A 19,844-nucleotide genomic window follows, 5' to 3' on the forward strand; every position below is an offset into this window, starting at 1 on the left:
TCATTCCCAATACTCTAGGGGGGTTAGTATATTGATTCACTCCAGGACTCAATTTAAGTGTCACCGGGTAGAGGTGGACACAGAGGGGCAATTTGTCCTTTTATCTTGTACAATCTTTTCTACCCCACTGGTGCTGATATCTATATATATATATATATATATATACCTCCGCCATACAGCAGTAGAGTCATCTATAAAGTTCTTACCATTCTGAGAGATTTTCCGGGGGTTCCGCATATGGTGGTGGGAGATTTTAATAATAATCTGGATTCACACTGAGACAGGGGTAGCCATGAACCTCTGAGGTTGGGAGGTAATCTTACGCCATTTGGGGTGCTCGTGCGGGAGATAGCTTTGACCAACTTGTGGAGATGCCGTAACCCTGGTGTCCGTCAGTTCTCATGCTTCTCCTCTACTCATTCCTCCCTATCTCGCATTGATTTGGCCCTGGGTGATGATCTTATGCTGGGGAAAACTTTAGAGGTTAAATATCTGGCGCGAACAGTATCTGATCATTCGCCTGTTTCAGTCATGCTGGGGGGGGGCGGGAACGGGAGGAGTGATAGACCTCTCTGGCGTCTCAACCCGTTTTGGTTACAGCTAATCGATAAGAATAACAGCTTTATCCCTGAGTTGCAGGAATATCTTAGTTTTAATAGAGGCTCGGCTTCTAGTGGGATTGTCTGGGAGGCCTTAAAGGTGTACTTAAGGGGAATGTACATAAGAGAGATTTCTAAAATAAAGACCGCCTCCAGGGCAAAATCACAACTTGTACTCAGGGAACTGAAACATGCGGAAAGGGCCCTTGCAACACAGAGCACACCTGCCACTCGGAAGCGGTTGGGGGAGGCGCAGTCAAAGGTGACCAAACAGACATTGGAGGCGGCGGCGCAAAAACGGCTGTTTCAATCTACTCAATATTTTGAGAGTGGGGAAAGTGTGGGGCATTTGCTTTCTGTTGTGACATCGGCACAGAGAGGGTCTGCGACTATAGCGGGTCTTCAGGATGTGAATGGGCGACTACTCACTGACGCACCGGGGATTTTAAAAATTCTGGAGACTTTTTATGCTGACTTATATTCCTCACATGCTAGGGCCCCGGCGGAGGATGTTGTTGCCTTTTTGGAGACTGCCAATCTCCCACGGCTGACTCCTGAGGACAGACACTCTCTAGATAGACCTCTAAGTCTGGACGAGTTGGAGGAGGCTCTGGGAACCATGTCCAATGGTAAGGCACCTGGGGTAGATGGGTTGCCAGCTGAGGTGTACAAACGGTATAGAACGGTGTTGCTCCCTGCTCTATTGACAGTGTTTAATGATAGTTTGGAACGGGGTGTTCTCCCACCATCTATGCAAGAAGCTGTCATTGCCGTGCTGTTGAAAAAGGATAAGGACCCAACTCTGCCCGCGTCGTATAGGCCCATCTTCCTGTTGACACTAGACATTAAACTTTTGGCGAAGGTCCTGGCCATTCGACTCTCAAAGGTAGTAGCTGTGTTAATACACCCCGATCAGACCGGGTTTATGCCCAACAAATCGACGGCTATGAATATTAGGAGATTATATCTGAATATGCAGGTGAGGGCTGATAATGCCGGGAAGAGGGTGGTTCTGTCCCTAGACGCCGCTAAGGCATTTGATAGTGTGGAGTGGGACTATTTATGGGCGACGCTTCACTGAATGGGCTTTGACCCGGGCTTTATTGGCTGGGTCAAGCTCTTGTACTCGGAACCGAGTGCTCGGTTGAGGGCCAATGGTCAGTTGTCTGATCCTTTTCCACTTCATAGAGGAACAAGGCAGGGATGCCCTTTATCCCCGCTGCTGTTTGCTCTTGCGGTGGAGCCATTGGCCTCGAGGGTAAGATCGGATGCTGGCATAGAGGGATTCCGGTATGGGGAGCATGAGGAGAAGGTAGCATTATATGCGGATGACCTGTTGTTATTTTTAGCGGATGTGGACAGATCATTACAAAACACAATGACACTTCTTGGGGCGTTTGGGGAGGTCTCGGGTCTGGTTATTAACTGGGAGAAGTCAGCGCTCCTTCCACTGGACTCATGCTCCTGCAGTGTAGTAGGTGTGCCGGTTGCAACGTCCCTCCAATATTTGGGCATAAGAATATCCAATAAGCTGACAGACTATGAGAGCCTCAATCTTGTTCCGCTGTTGGATAGGATCAAACAGAAGGTTAAGGCTTGGGCGAAGCTACACCTCTCTGTTGTGGTAAGAGTGAATCTGTTGAAGATGGTAGTTATGCCGCAACTCCTATATGTCCTTCATAACTCCCCTGTCTGGCTTCCCCAGAACAGGTTTCATAAAATTAATATGATTTTTAGAGAGCTCATCTGGCTAAAAAAAAGGCGCGAGAATTAAACTTGAACACTTGCAAAAACCTAAAGAAGAGGGGGGACTTGCGTTGCCCAACCCATGGCTTTATTTTCTGGCTTCCCAATGCCAGCATGTAGCGGGAGGAATGGAGGGCGAGTTGGTGGATTTGGTGGGAGGTCAGAAGATCCTTCAATTCCTAGTGGGGCGGGGATCACTGGTGTCGAGTCTGGAGTCGGGTAGATTTCGATCCCTTGCATTCAGATTCCCTACGGTACTTCTGATGGTTAGGGTATTGGACAAGCTGAGGCAGCTGAGAGGAATACGCGGTCTTACAAGGTACTCCCCCATATGGGACAATCAGCATTTGCCATGCATGAAAACGCTCAGAGGCTTCGCTCACTGGAGGCGGATTGGCATATGGTGGGTGTCGCAGCTGGTGGAGGGAGGGGTTTTTAAGACTTTTGAGCAATTGGGACGGGAATTTCCCCTCCAACGTTCTATGTTTTATCAATATTTGCAGCTGCGTCACGCATATATGGTGCAAGGCAAAAAAGCTGACCTAACCATACACCACGACGTCATTATCCATAGGCTTGGTATGCAGGGGTCCACCAAGGGACTGATTTCGATGGTGTATGGTGGTTTACTTGGACAGGTCCTGTCAAGGCATCCTATTGGTGCACTGACAAAGTGGGAACAACAGCTGGGCATGATATCAGCGGAACAGTGGGACTCGATTCTACAGATGATTCCCAGACTGTCTCTTAGTGAGCCTGGCCGCCTGTCTCAGCTATATATCCTCTATAGGACATACAGGTCTCCCGAATGGTTGTTTAGTAGAGGGTTACGGTGGGATTCGAGATGCCCCAGGTGCACGATGGATAATGCGGACATTTTGCATATGATGTGGACATGCTCCTGCCTACAAATATTTTGGATCGTGGTCCTTGGCCTTATACATTTGGTCACGGGACAGGATATTCCCAGGGACCCCACGATATGTGTTTTGGGCTATGTTGATGAGGTGGGAGGGGATCAATACCTTAAAATTGCTGTGGCCAGAATGCTATTTGTGGCCCGAAAGCTGATAGCTTATCACTGGATCTCTGACAAAACTCCCTCAAGAAAAGAATATATTAATAGATTAAATCAAATATTATACAGGGAAAAGTCTGTGTACCTCAGGAGGGGTGTGCCGCATATTTTTGGGAAAATATGGGAGGGATGGTTGAGGGTTGCTGGCCTGGCTGCCTCGAATCTCCTAGATTAATGAGTGGGCCCTGGGGGTGGTCTCCTGTCGGTAGTTAATCATCATTTCTCATATGATATGGTTGTATGATGGAACTTGGTTTACTCGCTATGTACCAGTCTATATGCCATCGGACAAGGGGGGGGTGTTATGGGGGAAGGGAATGTTTGACAACATGTTGTAAGTTGTACATGCTTTCTAAAACTTTTAATAAAAACTATCTGATTTAAAAAAAAAATGAGAAATCGCTGGTCAAATTTTAACCCTTATAACTTCCTAACAAAAAAAAAATTTGCTTCCAAAATTGTGGTGATGTAAAGTAGACATGTGGGAAATGTTATTTATTAAGAAATTTTTGTGACACACCTCTCTGATTTAAGGGCATAAAAATTTAAAGTTTTAAAATTGCAAAATTTTCGCCATATTTCCATTTTTTCATAAATAAACACAAGACTTATCGAAGAAATTTTACCACTAACATGAAGTACAATATGTCACAAAAAAACATTCTCAGAATCAGCGGGATCCATTAAAGCGTTCCAGAGTTATAACCTCATAAAGGGACAGTGGTCAGAATTGTAAAAATTGGCCTGGTCATTAAGCTGCAAACTGGCTCTGTCGCTAAGGGGTTAAGAAAAAAAAAAGCTCAATTTTCCGAAATCCGTAGCGTCTTAATTTTTCGTGATCTCAGGTTGGGTGAGGGCTTTTTTTTGAGCTGACGTTTTTAATGATACCACATTTGTGCAGATACATTCTTTTGATCGTCTGTTATTGCATTTTAATGCAGTGTCGCGGCGAACAAAAAAAAAACATCATTTTGTCATTTCGATTTTTTTTTTTTTTTTTTTTTTTTTCTCCCTACACCGTTTAGCGATCGGGTTAATCCTTTTTTTTTTTTTTTTTTTTTTTTTATTGACAGATCGGGCGATTCTGAACGCTGCGATACCAAATATCTGTATGTTTGATTTTTTTGTTATTGTTTTATTTTGAATGGGGCGAAAGGGGGGGTGATTTGAACTTTAATGTTTCTTTTAATTTTTTAAATATTTTTAAAAACATTTTTCTTTAACTTTTGGCATGCTTCAATAGCCTCCATGGGAGGCTAGAAGCTGCCGTAGCTCAATCGGCTCTTCTACATAGAGGTGATACTCAGATTGCCTCTATGTAGCAGAATTACTGCATTGCTATGAGCGCCGACCACAGAGTGGCGCTCATAGCAGTCCGGGATCAACAGCCATAGAAGTCTCAAGGAGACCTCTGGTTGTTATACCGACGAACCGATAACCACCGATCATGTGACGGGTCAACTGTGCAGGTATTTCCAGCCCGATGGCTGGAAGCACGAGTTAAAAGCGTGGAGCCGTGACGCATATGCTCAGTGCGGTGGACATTTTGCTTGAGGGAAGGAGTGTGGGCAGCAACTGACAAACATGTAATTGTAAAGGACCACTGTGAAAAAGGGAAACAAGCATACATCACTATATGTGACAGGGATTATGGTAACAGATCATGAAAAATAGCATCACACTATAATAACACATAATATTGAATCCATAGTTGTTGCATAAAATTGCTTGTGTCCCAAGATGGTCCTTTAACTGTCTGGAGATGTGATGATGGAGCGAAAGGGGAAGTGAAGGATCTGGGTGACAAAGGCGTATTCCATCAGCAAATATCCAGAGTAAGGGTACTGAATAGAAATAAAGAACAGTTAAAACCGCTGTGACATAGTATTTCATAACATATATCCCCTCACAACCCCCTGTCATTTCACCATGCAGCCTGTGGCTGAAACACTATGCATCGGCAAGGTTTAATTTTTTATATGCGCTATCGATGATGCTGTTTTGTTGCCTTGTCTTCACCATTTCAACCCATCTTTTATTATATTTGTATTTGTTTCTTGTTACATGAGTGAGAATTTAATGAACTTTTGATATTGTTAAACACATAGAGTCTCTCATCTCAGTATTTATATATCATCTTGGGTCATTTAGCTCCAATATTTTTATAGGTTTATAAAGTTTGTTGAAAGTACAGTTATCATCTAAGCTTCAATGTTTAACATTTGCTGTTTTTGTGTTATGCTTTCATGCAAAAGTTGAAAGTTATTTCAAGAGAAACTAAATTGGGGCAGTATCAATCATTTACATTTATATCAAGGGTGTGAAGCAGTTTACAGGAATCCAACACTAAGTGGCAATCATAGGGGTCCCCCCCTCCCTCAGCAATTGTCATAATTTGATCGTTATCGCTGATTGAGAAATTGCAGTGTTTCAGTAGGAAAAGGGTCATATTTTAAGCAAGCAGCTTTTTTTTATTCTTCGTATTTGGTTAGATGCTTTGTGTGGTCAGAATAGTTATTTATGTGCAAAAATCACTACACCTTACATATTGTCCCCATTATCATTTTGAGACTGGGCACAGTATTCTTGTGACGTAACAGCTTCACATGAGCCCCAGGAAAGTGAGTTCCGACACCGCTGAAAGGGCAGCGGCACGGGAGGTGAGTGTAAGTGTTTTTATTTTACCGGGGCCAAACATGAGGAACGAGAAGTGGTTGTCTCAGTAGTGGACAATCCTTTTAACAAAGTTAGCAACTACTTGGACAACCCCTTCTCATACCCCACACTTGCCCCCGATAAAATAAAAAATCTTATATTCCTCTTTCGTGCCGACGCCATTGTTGTCCTAGTAGTGGACAACCTCTTTTAAATGTGTGTTCACAAAGAAATGCCAATACCACTTAAAAAAACAAAAAAAAAAAAAAACATGCATTTGCTTGGCAATGTTTTTTATGTGTGTATGTATGTACACGAATTGTGGTTTTTTTTTTTGTTTGTTTTTTCCATTTCAATGGGAAACTTGCCATGTTTGCACATGAAGAAATATATATATTTTTTTACATTTGATATTAAACACTCGGAATAAAACTTGCAATGTACGCTGTAGGCATGATTTTCCATGGAAATGAATTGGCAGCTTGTTTGAAGCAAAGTGAAGGCTTTTTCTTTGCAGATTTTGACTCAAATTTTTCTATTTTTTTCCAAAGACACTGCCTTTTAATCATTGTGTAGCATCATATTCGGTTGAAAGTACACACCCATAAAGCTGAAAGAAAACCCCCAGTAGAAAATTGGTGGCAGAAACTGTGGTGCCCTGTATCTCCATAACAGAGTGCACAGAAAAAAAAATGAAATAAACATTTTCATCTATATTCCTGTTATGTGCAGCAATGTAGAGTTTACAATACTAAAATTTGTAATATGCCTAGTGCCAATCTCAAGATGGCTCAAATTGACTTTTGCATTTCAATCTGCAAATCCGCAACTTTTTTTTCATGTCAAAATGCATCAAACTCCAGGTATTGTATTTTTTCTTCTAAACATCCCTGAAGGCTTCTCTATTTGACCTGAGAAATGGCAATAAAAATGCATATGCAAAATGTGAAAAATGAGAAACGCCATCAAAAGCGATTGTAAAATATACTATAGAAAACACTGGACATTTGTGGCAGTTATTATAAATTGTGTTTGTAATAATGTGGAAATGAAATAATCTAAACAGAATGAGGTTTGTATTCTCTTACCAGTCTATCTCTAAAGCAGTCTCTTTCGCTTACTGATTTGGAGCAACATATGAAAGAAATTCGTAGATTGGTGGAAGATTGTAACAAAACAGATATGGAGGAGTCACAGAAGAAGTCAATGTTATGTCATTTCATGATGCCAGATGACGAGAACCCACTGACTTCTCAGGTAACTACTCATAGCCCCTATTTGTTCTCCAAACTCCTAGAGTCTTAGCATCGGTATTTAAAGAACCACTCCAGCGTTTTTTTTTTATTTCAGTGATGCAGTGGTGCTACCTCTATTCTCATACTTACCTGCCGCCGTCTTCTTCTGTTGTCCATCGGCTTCGGTCGGTCTCAATAAGTTTGTGACCTGTTGGATCACTCCAGTGTTTGCTGGAGAGAGCCAGAGGTCACTTTTCAAAGCATGTGTATGACAGCCCTGTTCTAGCTGTCAAGGACTTGTTTTTGCAGATCAGGTTGTAGTTTTCAATGACGCCATGCAGTTTAGCATGCTGTGTACTGGAAAACATCTTCCAAGTATGGTGACATCACGAGAAAAGATGATTTGCCATGGTTTAAGTGTTCATTGTGCAATACAAATGCACTGTCAGCATGTAGAGGTCCGTGTGATTATGGCACTACCAAACCTGTATAATTTTATTTTTCTTATTTAAGTGGTGGAAAAAAGTCAGAATTGTTTTTTCCATCAATGTATGAAGGTATGTTGCATAGCAATTTAATGTTTATACAACTATAGGGTACATACAATGTTTTGATCAGTATTTTTTGCATTCTTTTAACCCCTTAATGACCGCCGATACGCCTTTTAACGGCGGTAGTTAAGGGTACTTAAACCACAGCGCCGTCAATTAACGGCGCTGTGGAAAAAGTAAATAGCGCCCCCGAGCGTCGGATTTTCTCCGGGGTCTCAGCTGACAGGAGTAGCCGAGACCCCAGAGAACATGATTCGGGTCGGTTTTTACTGACCCCGCTTTTGCGATCGCCGTTATTAACCCTATAACGGCGATCGCAAAAAAAGCGCCGCAATTTTGCATTTAATTTCTCTCTCCTCTGATGTGATCGCACATCAGAGGAGAGAGAAATAGGGTCCCTGATCCCCCCGGTACCTCCCGGTGGTCCTCGGACCCTCCTGCCTCCTCCAGTGGGCGCCGCCATCTTGGTCCCGGAAGAAAATGGCGGGCACATGCGCAGTGCGCCCGCCGAATCTGCCAGCCGGCAGATTTCATTAATTCATTTTGATCACTGTGATAAACTATCACAGTGATCAAAATAAAAAAAATAGTAAATAAACCCCCGTTTATCACCCCCTTAGTTAGGGAAATATAAAGAAAATATATTTATTTTTCATTTTTCCGTTAGGGTTAGAATTAGGGATAGTGTTGGGGTTAGGATTAGGGTTGGGGTTAGAGTTGGGGTTAGGGGTGTGTTGGGGTTAGGGTTGGAGCAAGAATTGAGGGGTTTCCACTATTTACCAACTTTGGGGGTCTAATTTCTCCTGTTACCCTGCGTTATAAACTTCTGTGAAGTACTTGGGAGTTCAAAGTGCTCACCACACATCTAGATAATCTCCTAGGGGGGTCTAGTTTCCAAAATGGGGTCCCTTGTGGGGGGTTTCTACCGTTTAGGAACATCAGGGGCTGTTATGATTGAGTCACCGTAGGAGGCAAAAATAGAAATGCTAGCTAAGTCCAGAAAACCAGAGAAGTTGGCAGCTATCAGATTGCAGACCCCTGAACCTATCAACACAACTGGCAGTAGCCGTGGGGGGCTCCTACGATGCCCTAGGCCCCTCAATCACAGCCGGAGGACTACATAGCCTAAAGACAGAAAGGGAAATCTAAACTGCCCCAGAGCAGACCCCCAAAGCAAAAGGCAGCCCCCCACATATAATGACGGTGAAGCAAGAAGAAAGAACAAAACACAGACAGAAAGATAGACTGAGCAAAGATGGGGCCCACGCTAGCTTAGATAGGAAAGGACAGGAAGGCTGCTGTCTGCAATCCGTGAAAAACCCTATGAAAATAAGAGCCAACAAACTGACAGTAAAAAAGACCCTGAAGACGCTAGGCTTCAAAAAAGGCTATGTCAGTACTCAGGAATATTCTGAAGACAGAGCAACAGGCAAAAGGAGATTCAGCTCACCCCAGCAGGGAATGGCAGAATCCAGAAAAGCAAGGAAAACAAAACACTAATGCAAAAAGGCAAAGCAGAAATCTTAGCTTTAGATGAGCAGGAATCAGACTGGTTTCCTAGAAGTCCACAGATAAATCACGCGCAGGCCAGAAGGGCGTCGGCAGCCTTATATCCAGTCATTAACTCCACTCAGACAGTCATCATCATCAGCCCCAGGTGTTTGACAATCAGGCTCACTACCTTTCTTCACCAGAAGAGGGAGTTCCTCGGGCCTCAGTAGTGAAGGGGAAAATGAACTCACAACAAGGGGCTCTGCAAACGCAACATGATGCCCGCAGAACATTCCATCAAAGTCTGCATTCCAAAATGGCGCTCCTTCCCTTCAAAGCTCTCCCATGCACCCAAACAGTGGTTCTCCCCTCATATTGGGGTATCGGTGTACTCAGGACAAATTGCACAATAACTTTTGTGGTCCAATTTCTCCTGTTACCCTTGGGAAAATAAAAAATAGCAGGCTAAAAAATCATTTCTCCTACGCCTCATTGGAGGACACAGAGACAGTGGGTGTTATGCTGCTTGCCACTAGGAGGACACTAAGTAAACCAGAAAAAAAGTTAGCTCCTCCCCTGCAGTATACACCAGTTCTTGCTTAGTGTCTATAGGAGGCACTTGGGTCTGGCTTCAGACCCCACCGTTTTTATTTGATTTTTGATTTTTCTGTAAATTTTTATTTTTTAATTAACGGAGTGAAGGGGGTGACGGTTCCTTTCTAGGGCCCGCTCTCCCCCGAACCAACAGGCAAGCACGCAAAGTATACCTCCCCTTACCCTTTCCTGCAACGATTGGGGCTCATTCCTCTGGCGATGATCTTTACGGTCCCGGTAATCCACGGATACGAGGGCAAGCTCATGGAGTGCAATGGAGAAGACTGGAGCAGCGCTTCCGAATACCCTGAATCAGCCCTATAGCTCTCCATTCCCCTGCCATAGGGAGTGTCTATTGAGCATACCCCTTTAAGAACTCTGCTTCATCAGCCAGGAGAATGAGAAGACCTGCATGGATGGCCCCGGACAGCGCGGCCTGCCGAACACTGGAGTGGAGGTATGGGGTCAGGTCCTGGCCCCTGGGAGAAGCGCTAATTTAGCTTCAGCGGCGGTACACCGACGCCCCTCCCGCTCTCGGCGCTCGGGTAGGCCAAAAATGTAGTCCCCGGTTTTTCCGGCCTACTAGGCCGCAACTTGAATGGCGCCGCCTACTAGCGTCTCCCCCTCCCCGCCCCCGGCGCCTACCGCGGATAGGCCAAAAATTTAGTCCCCGGCTTTTCCGGCCTACTAGGCCGCAATTTGAATAGCGCCGCCCGCACTGACGTCGCCGCCCCCTCCTCTTTGCGCCTCTCATTACTTAACGAGACGCGCAAATCTAATCTCGGGGGCCATGTCATTTACCTCAGCCTGCTCTGGACACGAGCTGTGAGGCGTGTAGGATACCGGGAGACACCACAGGGCCACCGTTTTCCTCCCGGGGTACACAGCACAGGATCGTGGGTAAGCTGCATCTCCGCCCAGATTAAAGCTTAACCCCTTCCCGGCACATTCCCTGCAGCTGCAGACAAACTCTGCCGTTAACCCTTTCAGGAGCGCTATGTCTAATCTAAGGAGGCTAAACGGGCTGCTAAGACGCACACTGTGTTTTTTACCGTGTGTACCACTTGCAAGTCTGCCTTACCCAGTGCACAGACTAATCTGTTATGCATGGACTGCGCCCCGACCTGCGCTCAAACGCCTATCGCCGCCGCTGCTGACGGGCCTCCTGCATTTAGTACCCCTGAGTGGGCTGCGTCCCTGTCACGGTCGGTGGAGTATCTGACCCAGGCTATATTCTCCCTCCGGGAGGACTCTCTAAGTGAGAAAGCGTCCTTACCTCCCGAGGAGGGCTCTGGCGTCGGCCGGGAACCATACACCAGCAGGGGCCGTACTCGTTCAAGGGATGGTCAGGTCTCTAGAAAGCGGACCCATGACGCGTCCCCTCGTCACGTTTGCGCCTCAGCATCTGCGACTCCTGCCTCTCGCTCTCTCTCTCCTGAGGGTCACAGCGATCACGACTCTGAATTCGAATCTGACACGTCAGCTCCTCAGAATCCCCCAACTGATCAAGAGTCGCTTGATTCTCTTAGAGTCAGTCAACAGGATTCTGAAGTAGGATGTGCTGGAGCGGAAATCTTTTCCTCATCCAATCTCATTTAAGAAAACCAAGCGTGTGCGCAGGTTATTTACCAGCCATCCGGACTTTAAGGAAATTGTCCAGAAACATAGGGATCGTCCACATAAGCGGTTCACAGGGCAAAAGTCTACTCAGGCTAAATACCCTTTTGATCCAGACCAAATGAAGGATTTGTCACAGTCCCCTCCAGTGGACCCTCCTGTATCGCGTCTTGCTTCTAAAACGCTCCTATCCATTTCTTAGGGTTCCTCAATCAGAAACCCCTCCGATCGTCAAATTGACTACCTTACCCGTTCAGTTTTTGACGCTTCAGGAGCAGTGCTTTTTCCATCTTTCGCTGCAATTTGGGTCACTAAGGCAATGGCCGCTTGGGCAGAAGTCTTGATTACTTCCTTCCAGGGCACCAATCTTCCTCCAGAGGCAACCACTGTCGCCAGGCAGATAATTCACACAGCAGACTTTGTAGTGGACGCTTCTTTTGATGCCGCCAATTGCGCTGCTCAAACTGGCAATAATGCGATCTCCATTAGAAAAGCCCTATGGCTCCGCGACTGGCGGGCGGATGCCACATGTGAAAGATCGTTGACTTCTCTCTCCTTTCAAACGGGTCGTCTTTTTGGAGAGAAAGTGGACCAGCTCATTTCTGATACTACCGAAGGAAAAAGTAAATTCCTTCCTCAACAAAAGGCTGTTCGGACGTTTCGCAACCATCAGCCGACGCGTTTTTGATCTTTTCGCAACAATTCCGGTTGGTCCACCTCTACCTTCTCTTCCGGATCAGGTCGGTCTCTGCTTGGACACAGAGGCACCCAGGTCTCATACAGACCTAACCGCTCTTGGAAACCCAGGCCTAGGGCTTCTGGATCTAGGGGAGCCAGATCTCACAGATTTACCCAATGAATTGTTGCAGTATCCAGCGGACACCGACAAAGTAGGCGGTCGCCTACTTTCCTTCAGCCACACCTGGCTCGCGGTCGTCCACGACAAGTGGGTCAGGGAGCTGGTGTCCTCCGGATACAAGATAGAATTTTCTTCTCCCCCTCCAGCTCGGTTTTTCCCTTCTCCCCTCAAGAAAGAGACAAGAGCCTCTGCTAAGGGACGGAGTCATCATTCCGGTCCCTCATCACGAAAGGTTCAGAGGTTTTTATTCAAACCTTTTTGTGGTTCCAAAGAAGGACGGGACGATGTGACCCATTCGGGATCTCCAACTGTTAAATCAGTTTGTCAGGGTATGGCGATTCCGACTGGAATCTCTCCGATCAGTTGTCGCTTCCATGGAAAAAGGAGAGTTCCTAGCATCCATCGAAATCAAGGACGCTTACCTTCACATTCCGATCTGCCCGTTCCTGCGTTTTGCAATTCACAAGGAACACTTCCAGTTCGTTGCCTTGCCCTTCAGACTCACCCTTCAGTTGCTCATCAAGGGTCCGTCTCTTCCAGCCTGCGAGGAATCCGTGGATATAACAGTAAATACACTTTCGCTCCTGGTGTGGAAGATAAACTTCGAAAAGTCTTTCCCGAAACCAGCTCAGCAGATTTCCTTTTTACGAATGATCTTGGACCCTTCCTGCGGGTTGGTCATTCTCCCTCCAGAAAAGACAACAGGCAGCGCGGACTCTTTCCCGACCAGTTTCTCACTCCATTCGTTTCAGCATGAGTTTGCGGAAAGATGGTGGCTGCGATGGAAGCAGTTCCATTTGCACAGTTCTATCTCCGTCCCTTACAACATGTGTTGCTGTTAGCTTGGGACAAGAACCCGTTCTCCCTGGACCTTCTGTCCCTTCGGGTCAGGCAAGCCCTTAGGAGGTGGACACTGAGGTCCTCCCTGAAACAAGGGAGGTCTTTTCTCCCAGTAAGATGGTTGGTAGTAACCACCGACGCAAGTCTTCTCGGCTGGGGTGCGGTCTTTCATCCCCACAAGGCACAGGGTCGTTGGTCGACCCGAGAGTCACGTCTCCCATCAACATTTTGGAGATACGAGCGATCAGATTAGCTCTACGGAGTTTCCACCATTTCCTTGCAGGTCACCCCATCAGGATCCAATCCGACAATATATCCAACCGCCAGGGAGGTACCCGGAGCAGGATGGCCATGCACAAAGTGAGTCACATCCTCCATTGGGCCGAGATCAACCATTCACCCATCTCAGCAATCCACATCCCGGGCGTAGAAAATTGGGCGGTAGATTTTCTCAGTTGCCAAGGCATTGCCTCGGGAGAGTGGTCTCTTCATCCGGAAGTCTTTCAGCAGATTAGTCATCGTTGGGGGACTCCGGATGTGGCTCTCATGGCCCCAAGACTAAACAACAAGGCTCCTTGGTTCATTGCCCGATCCATGCGCCATCGGAGCGGATGCCCTAGTTTTGCCATGGCACCGGTTCCGGCTCCCGTACATCTTTCCCCCTCTTCCCTTGCTTCCGAGGGTCATCAAGAAGATCAGAGCGGAGGGAGTACCAGTGATCCTAATCGCGCCAGATTGTCAGCACCAAGCATGGTATGCAGAACTAATAGAACTAGTCGCCGACGTTCCTTGGCGACTTCCAGATCGCATGGATCTACTCTCACAGGGCCCGATTTACCACCAGAACTCCAGGGTCCTGTCTTTGACAGCGTGGCCATTGAATCCTAGATTTTAGTACAGGCTGGGTCCTCTCACGACGTGATTTCCACCATGTGCTAGGAAGCCTGTGTCCATGCGCATTTATCACCGCACCTGGAAAACCTTTTCGTGGTGCAAAGATCATGGTCGATCACCTCGACCATTCCGGCTATATTGGAATTCCTTCAATCCAGATTAAAATCAGGCCTCGCACTTAGCTCGCTCAAGGGCCAAATTTCGGCCTTGTCAGTGCTTTTCCAACGCAAAATTGCCACCAAACTTCAGGTCAAGACGTTCATTTAGGGAGTTTCCCATGTGGCGCCTCCTTTATAGAAGGCCATTGGAATCATGGGACCTTAACCTGGTTCTCGGGCCTTACAGGAGGCTGCTTTCGAACCGCTGCAGGATGTGTCATTGACCGTCCTCTCTTGGAAGGTGGTCTTTCTAGTGGCAATTACGTCAACCAGGCGAGTTTCTTTCGGAATTGGCAGCCCTGTCCTGCCGTTCTCTGTTCCTGAATTTTCATCGGGACAAGGTAGTTCTCAGGACGTCCACCTCCTTCCTGCCCAAGGTCGTCTCCTCTTTCCATCTCAACGAGGAAATTGTTTTGCCTTCCTTTTGTCCGGTGCCAGTCCATCTCTTTGAGAAGGCCCTCCACACCCTGTATGTGCTTAAGGCGCTGAGACGGTACATCTTGCGGATGGCTCCCTTCCGCAAGTCAGATGCCCTGTTCATACTTCCAGAGGGGCATAGGAAGGGTCTAGCCGCTTCAAAAGCAACGCTAGCCAGGTGGATTCGCTTAGCGATTCAGGAATCCTACCGTGTCAGGAACACTCCTGTCCCAGCGAGGATTAAGGCGCACTCTACCCGGTCAGTGGGCGCCTCTTGGGCCATTCGGCACCAGGCCTCGGCAGAACAGGTCTGCAAGGCTGCGACTTGGCCCAGTCTGCATACTTTTACAAAACATTACCAAATTCATTCTCAGGCCTCTGCAAATGCAGCTCTCGGCAGTCGCATCCTGCAATCGGCAGTACCTCAGTGTTGACTCAGTGGTACATGGGGTATTAGCAGATGTATGCTCCCCACCCAGGGACTGCTTTAGGAAGTCCCACTGTCTCTGTGTCCCCCAATAAGGCGTAGGAGAAATAGGGATTTTTGTGTACTCACCGTAAAATCCTTTTCTCCGAGCCATTCATTGGGGGACACAGCACCTTAGGTTTTGACATAGTTATGGTTATTGTTGACTGTTTAAGCTCCTACTGCTTTTTCACCGAACTGGAGAAATCTCATCCAGCGAGAGGGTGTATACTGCAGGGGAGGAGTTTTTTTCTGGTTTACTTGGTGTCCTCCTAGTGGCAAGCAGCATAACACCCACTGTCTCTGTGTCCCCCAATGAATGGCTTTGAGAAAAGGATTTTTACGGTGAGTACACAAAAATCCCTATTTTTGAGGGAAAAAAACGATTTTTTTTATTTTCACTGCTCTGCGTTATAAAAATCTATGATGCACTTGGGGGTTCAAAATGCTCACCACACATCTAGATAAGTTCCTTAAGGGGTCTAGTTTCCAAAATGGTGTCACTTATGGGGGGGGGGTTTTTTCGCTGTTTAGGCACATCAGGGGCTCTCCAAATGCGACATGGAGTCCAATCTCAATTCCAGCCAATTCTGCATTGAAAAAGTCAAACGGTGCTCCTTCCCTTCTGCGCCCAAAAAGTGGTTTACCCCCACATATGGGGTATCGGCGTATTCAGGAGAAATTGCACAACAAATTTTGTGGTTCATTTTCTTTTAACACTTGTGAAAATAAAAAAAAAAATTGGTTCTGCAGTAAATTTTTTGCAAAGAAAAAGTTAAATGTTAATTTTTACCTTCCACATTGCTTCAGTTCCTGTGAAGCACGTAAAGGGTTAATAAACTTCTTGAATGTGGTTTTGAGCACCTTTTGGGGGTCTAGTTTTTAGAATGGTGTCACTTTTGGGTATTTTCTGTCATGTACACTCCTCAAAATGACTTTAAATATGATGTGGTCCCTAAAATAATGGTTTTGTAAATTTTGTTGTAAAAATGAGAAATCGCTGGTTAACTTTTAACCCTTATGACTTCCTAACTAAAAAAAATTTTGTTTACAAAATTGTGCTGATGTAAAGCAGACATGTAGGAAATGTTATTTATTAAGAAATTTGTGTGACATATCTCTCTGATTTAGGCTGAGTTCACACGTGGCGTTTTTTTCGCGTTTCCGCGGCGGTTTTAACCGCGCGATTTTGCCGCGAAAACGTGAAAAATAAGCATCCCATGCATTCCTATGGGATTTCGCAATGCTGTGCTAATGCTGCGGTTTTTACCGTGGCGGAATCGCAACGCAGCATGCTCATTAATTTTGCGGAATCGCGGCGATCCCGCACCCATAGGAATGCATTGTTCCACTTACTTCCCGCATGTGGCTGTGCACACCATGCGAAAAGTAAGCAGAACAATTGCGGATGGTACCCACGGTCCGGAGGAGAGGAGACTGTCCTCCGGGCTTTGGGTACCATATCCCTGTAAAAAATAGAATTTAAAATAAAAAATATTGTTATTCTCACCTTCCGACATCCCGCTCAGCCTTCCCGCCTGTCTCCACGCTGCCGTTCCCAGTAAGCCTTTGCGAAAATGCCCGCGATGACATCCGTTCTCGCGGGATCGCGAAGTCTCGTGGTCATTCGCGCGACGTCATCGCGAATTATTTTTTTTCATTATTTTGTTATATTTTATCTTTTACTACTTGATGCTGCATAGGCGGCCTCAGTAGTAAAAAGTTGGTCACACTTGTCAAACACTATGTTTGACGAGTGTGACCAACCTGTCAATCAATTCTCCAAGCGATGCTCCAGATCGCTTGGAAAACGCTAGCATTCTGCAAGCTAATTACGCTTGCAAAATGCTAGTTTTTCCGCTGGAAAATCGCGGTAATTTAAAAGGCGATTTTCCCGCGGAATGGAATTCCGGAATTCTCGCGGTAATTTCCGCGAGAGTTCCGCTACGTGTGAACTTAGCCTTAGGCTGTGTGCCCACGTAGCGATTTTTAACCGTTTTTGCCGCGATTTTCGGCTCGAAAACGCTGCGAAAACGTTTAAAAATCGTGTACAGAATGCCCCCCATGCATTCCTATGGCATTCCGCACATGCTGTGCTAATGCTGCGCTTTTTTCCACGGCGGAATCGCATCGCGGAAAAAATCGCAGCATGCTCATTCTTTTGTGCGGAATCGCAAAGAATTGCCGCGATTCCGCACCCATAGGAATGCATGAGAATCGCTTACTTCCCGCATGTGGCTATGCCCACCATGCGGGAAGTTAAGCGTCTCATGTGCGGTTGGTACCCACGGTGTGGAGGAGAGGAGACTGTCCTCCAGGCCCTGGGTACCATACCCCTGTAAAAAAAAGAATAAAAAATCGGGGTATAATTACCTTCCGATGTCCCGCGCTGCATTCCCGGCCTAACGTTCCCAGTAATGCCTTGCGACAAGGCCCTGTAATGACGTAGTCTCGCGTGACTCTAGCGGTCTCGCGAGATCGCTATAGCAACGCCAGACTACGTCATCACAGGTCTCGCAAGGCATTACTGGGAACGCTGAGGCCCGGGAATACAGCGCGGGACACCGGAAGGTAAATATACCCCGATTTTTTTTATTTTTTTTTAGCATTTTAACATTCTATCTTTTACTATTGATGCCGCATAGGCGGCCTCAATAGTAAAAACCTGGTCACACTCGTCAAACACTATGTTTGACGAGTGTGACCAACCTGTCAATCACTTTCCAAGCGATGCTTCAAATCGCTTGGAAAGTGCTTGAATATCGCACGCGAGAATCGCGGCAAAATCGCGATCATAATCGCGGTGAAATCGCGCTGAAAAAAACGCGCGATTTCTGGGAAGGAGTCCGGTTTTCTGTGTGCGTTTTAACACGCAACGTGGGCACATAGCCTTAAGGGCATAAAAATGTAAAGTTTGAAAATTTTAAAAATTTTCGCCATATTTTTGTTTTTTTTCATAAATAATAAGAAATATAAAGTAATATCGAAGAAATTTTACCACTAACATGAAGTACAATATGGCACATAAAAAACAATCTCAGAATCAGCGGAATCCGTTAAAGCGTTCCAGGGTTATAGCCTCATAAATTGACAGTGGTCAGAATTGTAAAAATTGGCCTGGTCATTAAGCTGCAAAATGGCTCTGTCACTAAGGGGTTAAGGGATGTTTGTGAAGGAAAAATTCTGACATTTTGATTTTTTTTTTTTTTGTTTTCCTCTTCATAGCATTTATCCCTTATATAGCACTATTAATTCCACAGCTTTTTACAAACATTGTCATCACTGTCACCATTGGGACTCACAATCCGAATTCCCTATCAGTATGTCTGGTTGTTAATATTCTACAGTATTTGACTTCTCACATTTCCAGCACTGTCCCAATTTATTCCCAGCCTGCACAAATTCTACTATCCTTCTCATGTGAGTCCTTTAGGAAGTAATAATGCCCACATTTTGCCCTGTAAAAATTAATACGCGTGTGCCTTTTGATAGGTATAATATTTTGTGCACCTATTATGTTATTAGGCCTCTTTAGTGACCACCTAAAAATTAATAGTGTCCTCTGAGTGTCCTTTTAGCAAATATTATTGCCTAGTAATCATGACCTCAGAGTTCATCTACAAAAAAAAGTAATGGAGCTTTAGAAAATAAAGAACTGTGTATATCTTTTCCTAACCCTGAATCCTGGTGAGTCCATCAGCACTCAGGGTCCTGGCACAGGCGGTGTGATGTGGTGACGTAATCACTCCATCTGCATCGGGATGTTGACATGCATGCTCCAGCTATTCTATAGGCTGCAGACCTATAGTGCCCTACAGAATGAAGAGTGACTATCCCTCTCTGCTCTACCTCAGGGTTTAACTGCTTAGGCTTGCCATGCACACTGATGCAGTTAATAATGGTGGTTGCTGCTGGTGGGCCCAGGCTGATCTCTGCCATTTAGATAGCTACGCTACTGAGTAACTTTCCTTTAATGGAAGTAGATCTGTGGATGCCTGCTCATTGGTCTGGGATCTGTTGAATTAATTCTGGCTGTAGCAGGTCGGCAGACCCATGAATGTTATGCATGAGTCTGCCTGCACTCTCCCTAGCTTCACGGCATGCAGAAAGAAGGCGTTACGGAGTTAAGACGCACACCGGATTGAGTGCATGCATCTTCATTTAAAGGGAATCTGTCACCAGAAAAAAAAACGCTATTAACGTGCAGATATGATTGCTGTGATTGAACCGGAACACTGTGGGGGAAATAAAGCTCATTTTCTCCCCGGGGCTTTTGGCTAAATTCAGGAGCCAGGCAGGTTAATAATGCTATTAACCTGCAGATTAACCCCATATCTGCAATTTAATAGCATTTTTTTCTGGTGACAGGTTCCCTTTAACCCCTTCACTACCAAGGGTGGTTTGCACGTTAACTCCCGGGCCAATTTTTTACATTTCTGACCACTGTCCCTTTATGAGGTAATAACTCTGAAACGCTTCCATGGATCCCAGTGATTCTGACTCTGTTTTCTCGTGACATATTGTACTTCATGTTAGTGGTAAAATTTCATTCAAATAACTTGCGTTTATTTGTGAAAAAAATGGAAATTTGGCAAAAAAATTTAAAATTTCGCAATTTTCCAACTTTGAATTTTTATGCCCTTA

The 19,844-nt window shown here is 45.6% G+C and overlaps 1 protein-coding gene across 4 annotated transcripts in view; it reads left to right on the forward strand.

Moving 5' to 3' along the window:
- PEX3 (peroxisomal biogenesis factor 3) overlaps positions 1 to 19,844 on the forward strand; it is a 129,125-nt gene that overhangs the window by 57,418 nt on the left and 51,863 nt on the right. For all 4 annotated transcript variants that reach the window (XM_073575673.1, XM_073575675.1, XM_073575674.1 and 1 more), the window contains exon 9: positions 7,170 to 7,335. In XM_073575673.1, coding sequence (XP_073431774.1) covers positions 7,170 to 7,335 — 166 coding nt within the window. The remainder of the gene's footprint in view (positions 1 to 7,169; positions 7,336 to 19,844) is intronic.

Source organism: Dendrobates tinctorius, unplaced genomic scaffold, assembly GCF_039654945.1.
Source record: "Dendrobates tinctorius isolate UK_male_01 unplaced genomic scaffold, ASM3965494v1 ptg000046l, whole genome shotgun sequence".
In the NCBI taxonomy this organism is placed as follows: Eukaryota; Metazoa; Chordata; class Amphibia; order Anura; family Dendrobatidae; genus Dendrobates; species Dendrobates tinctorius.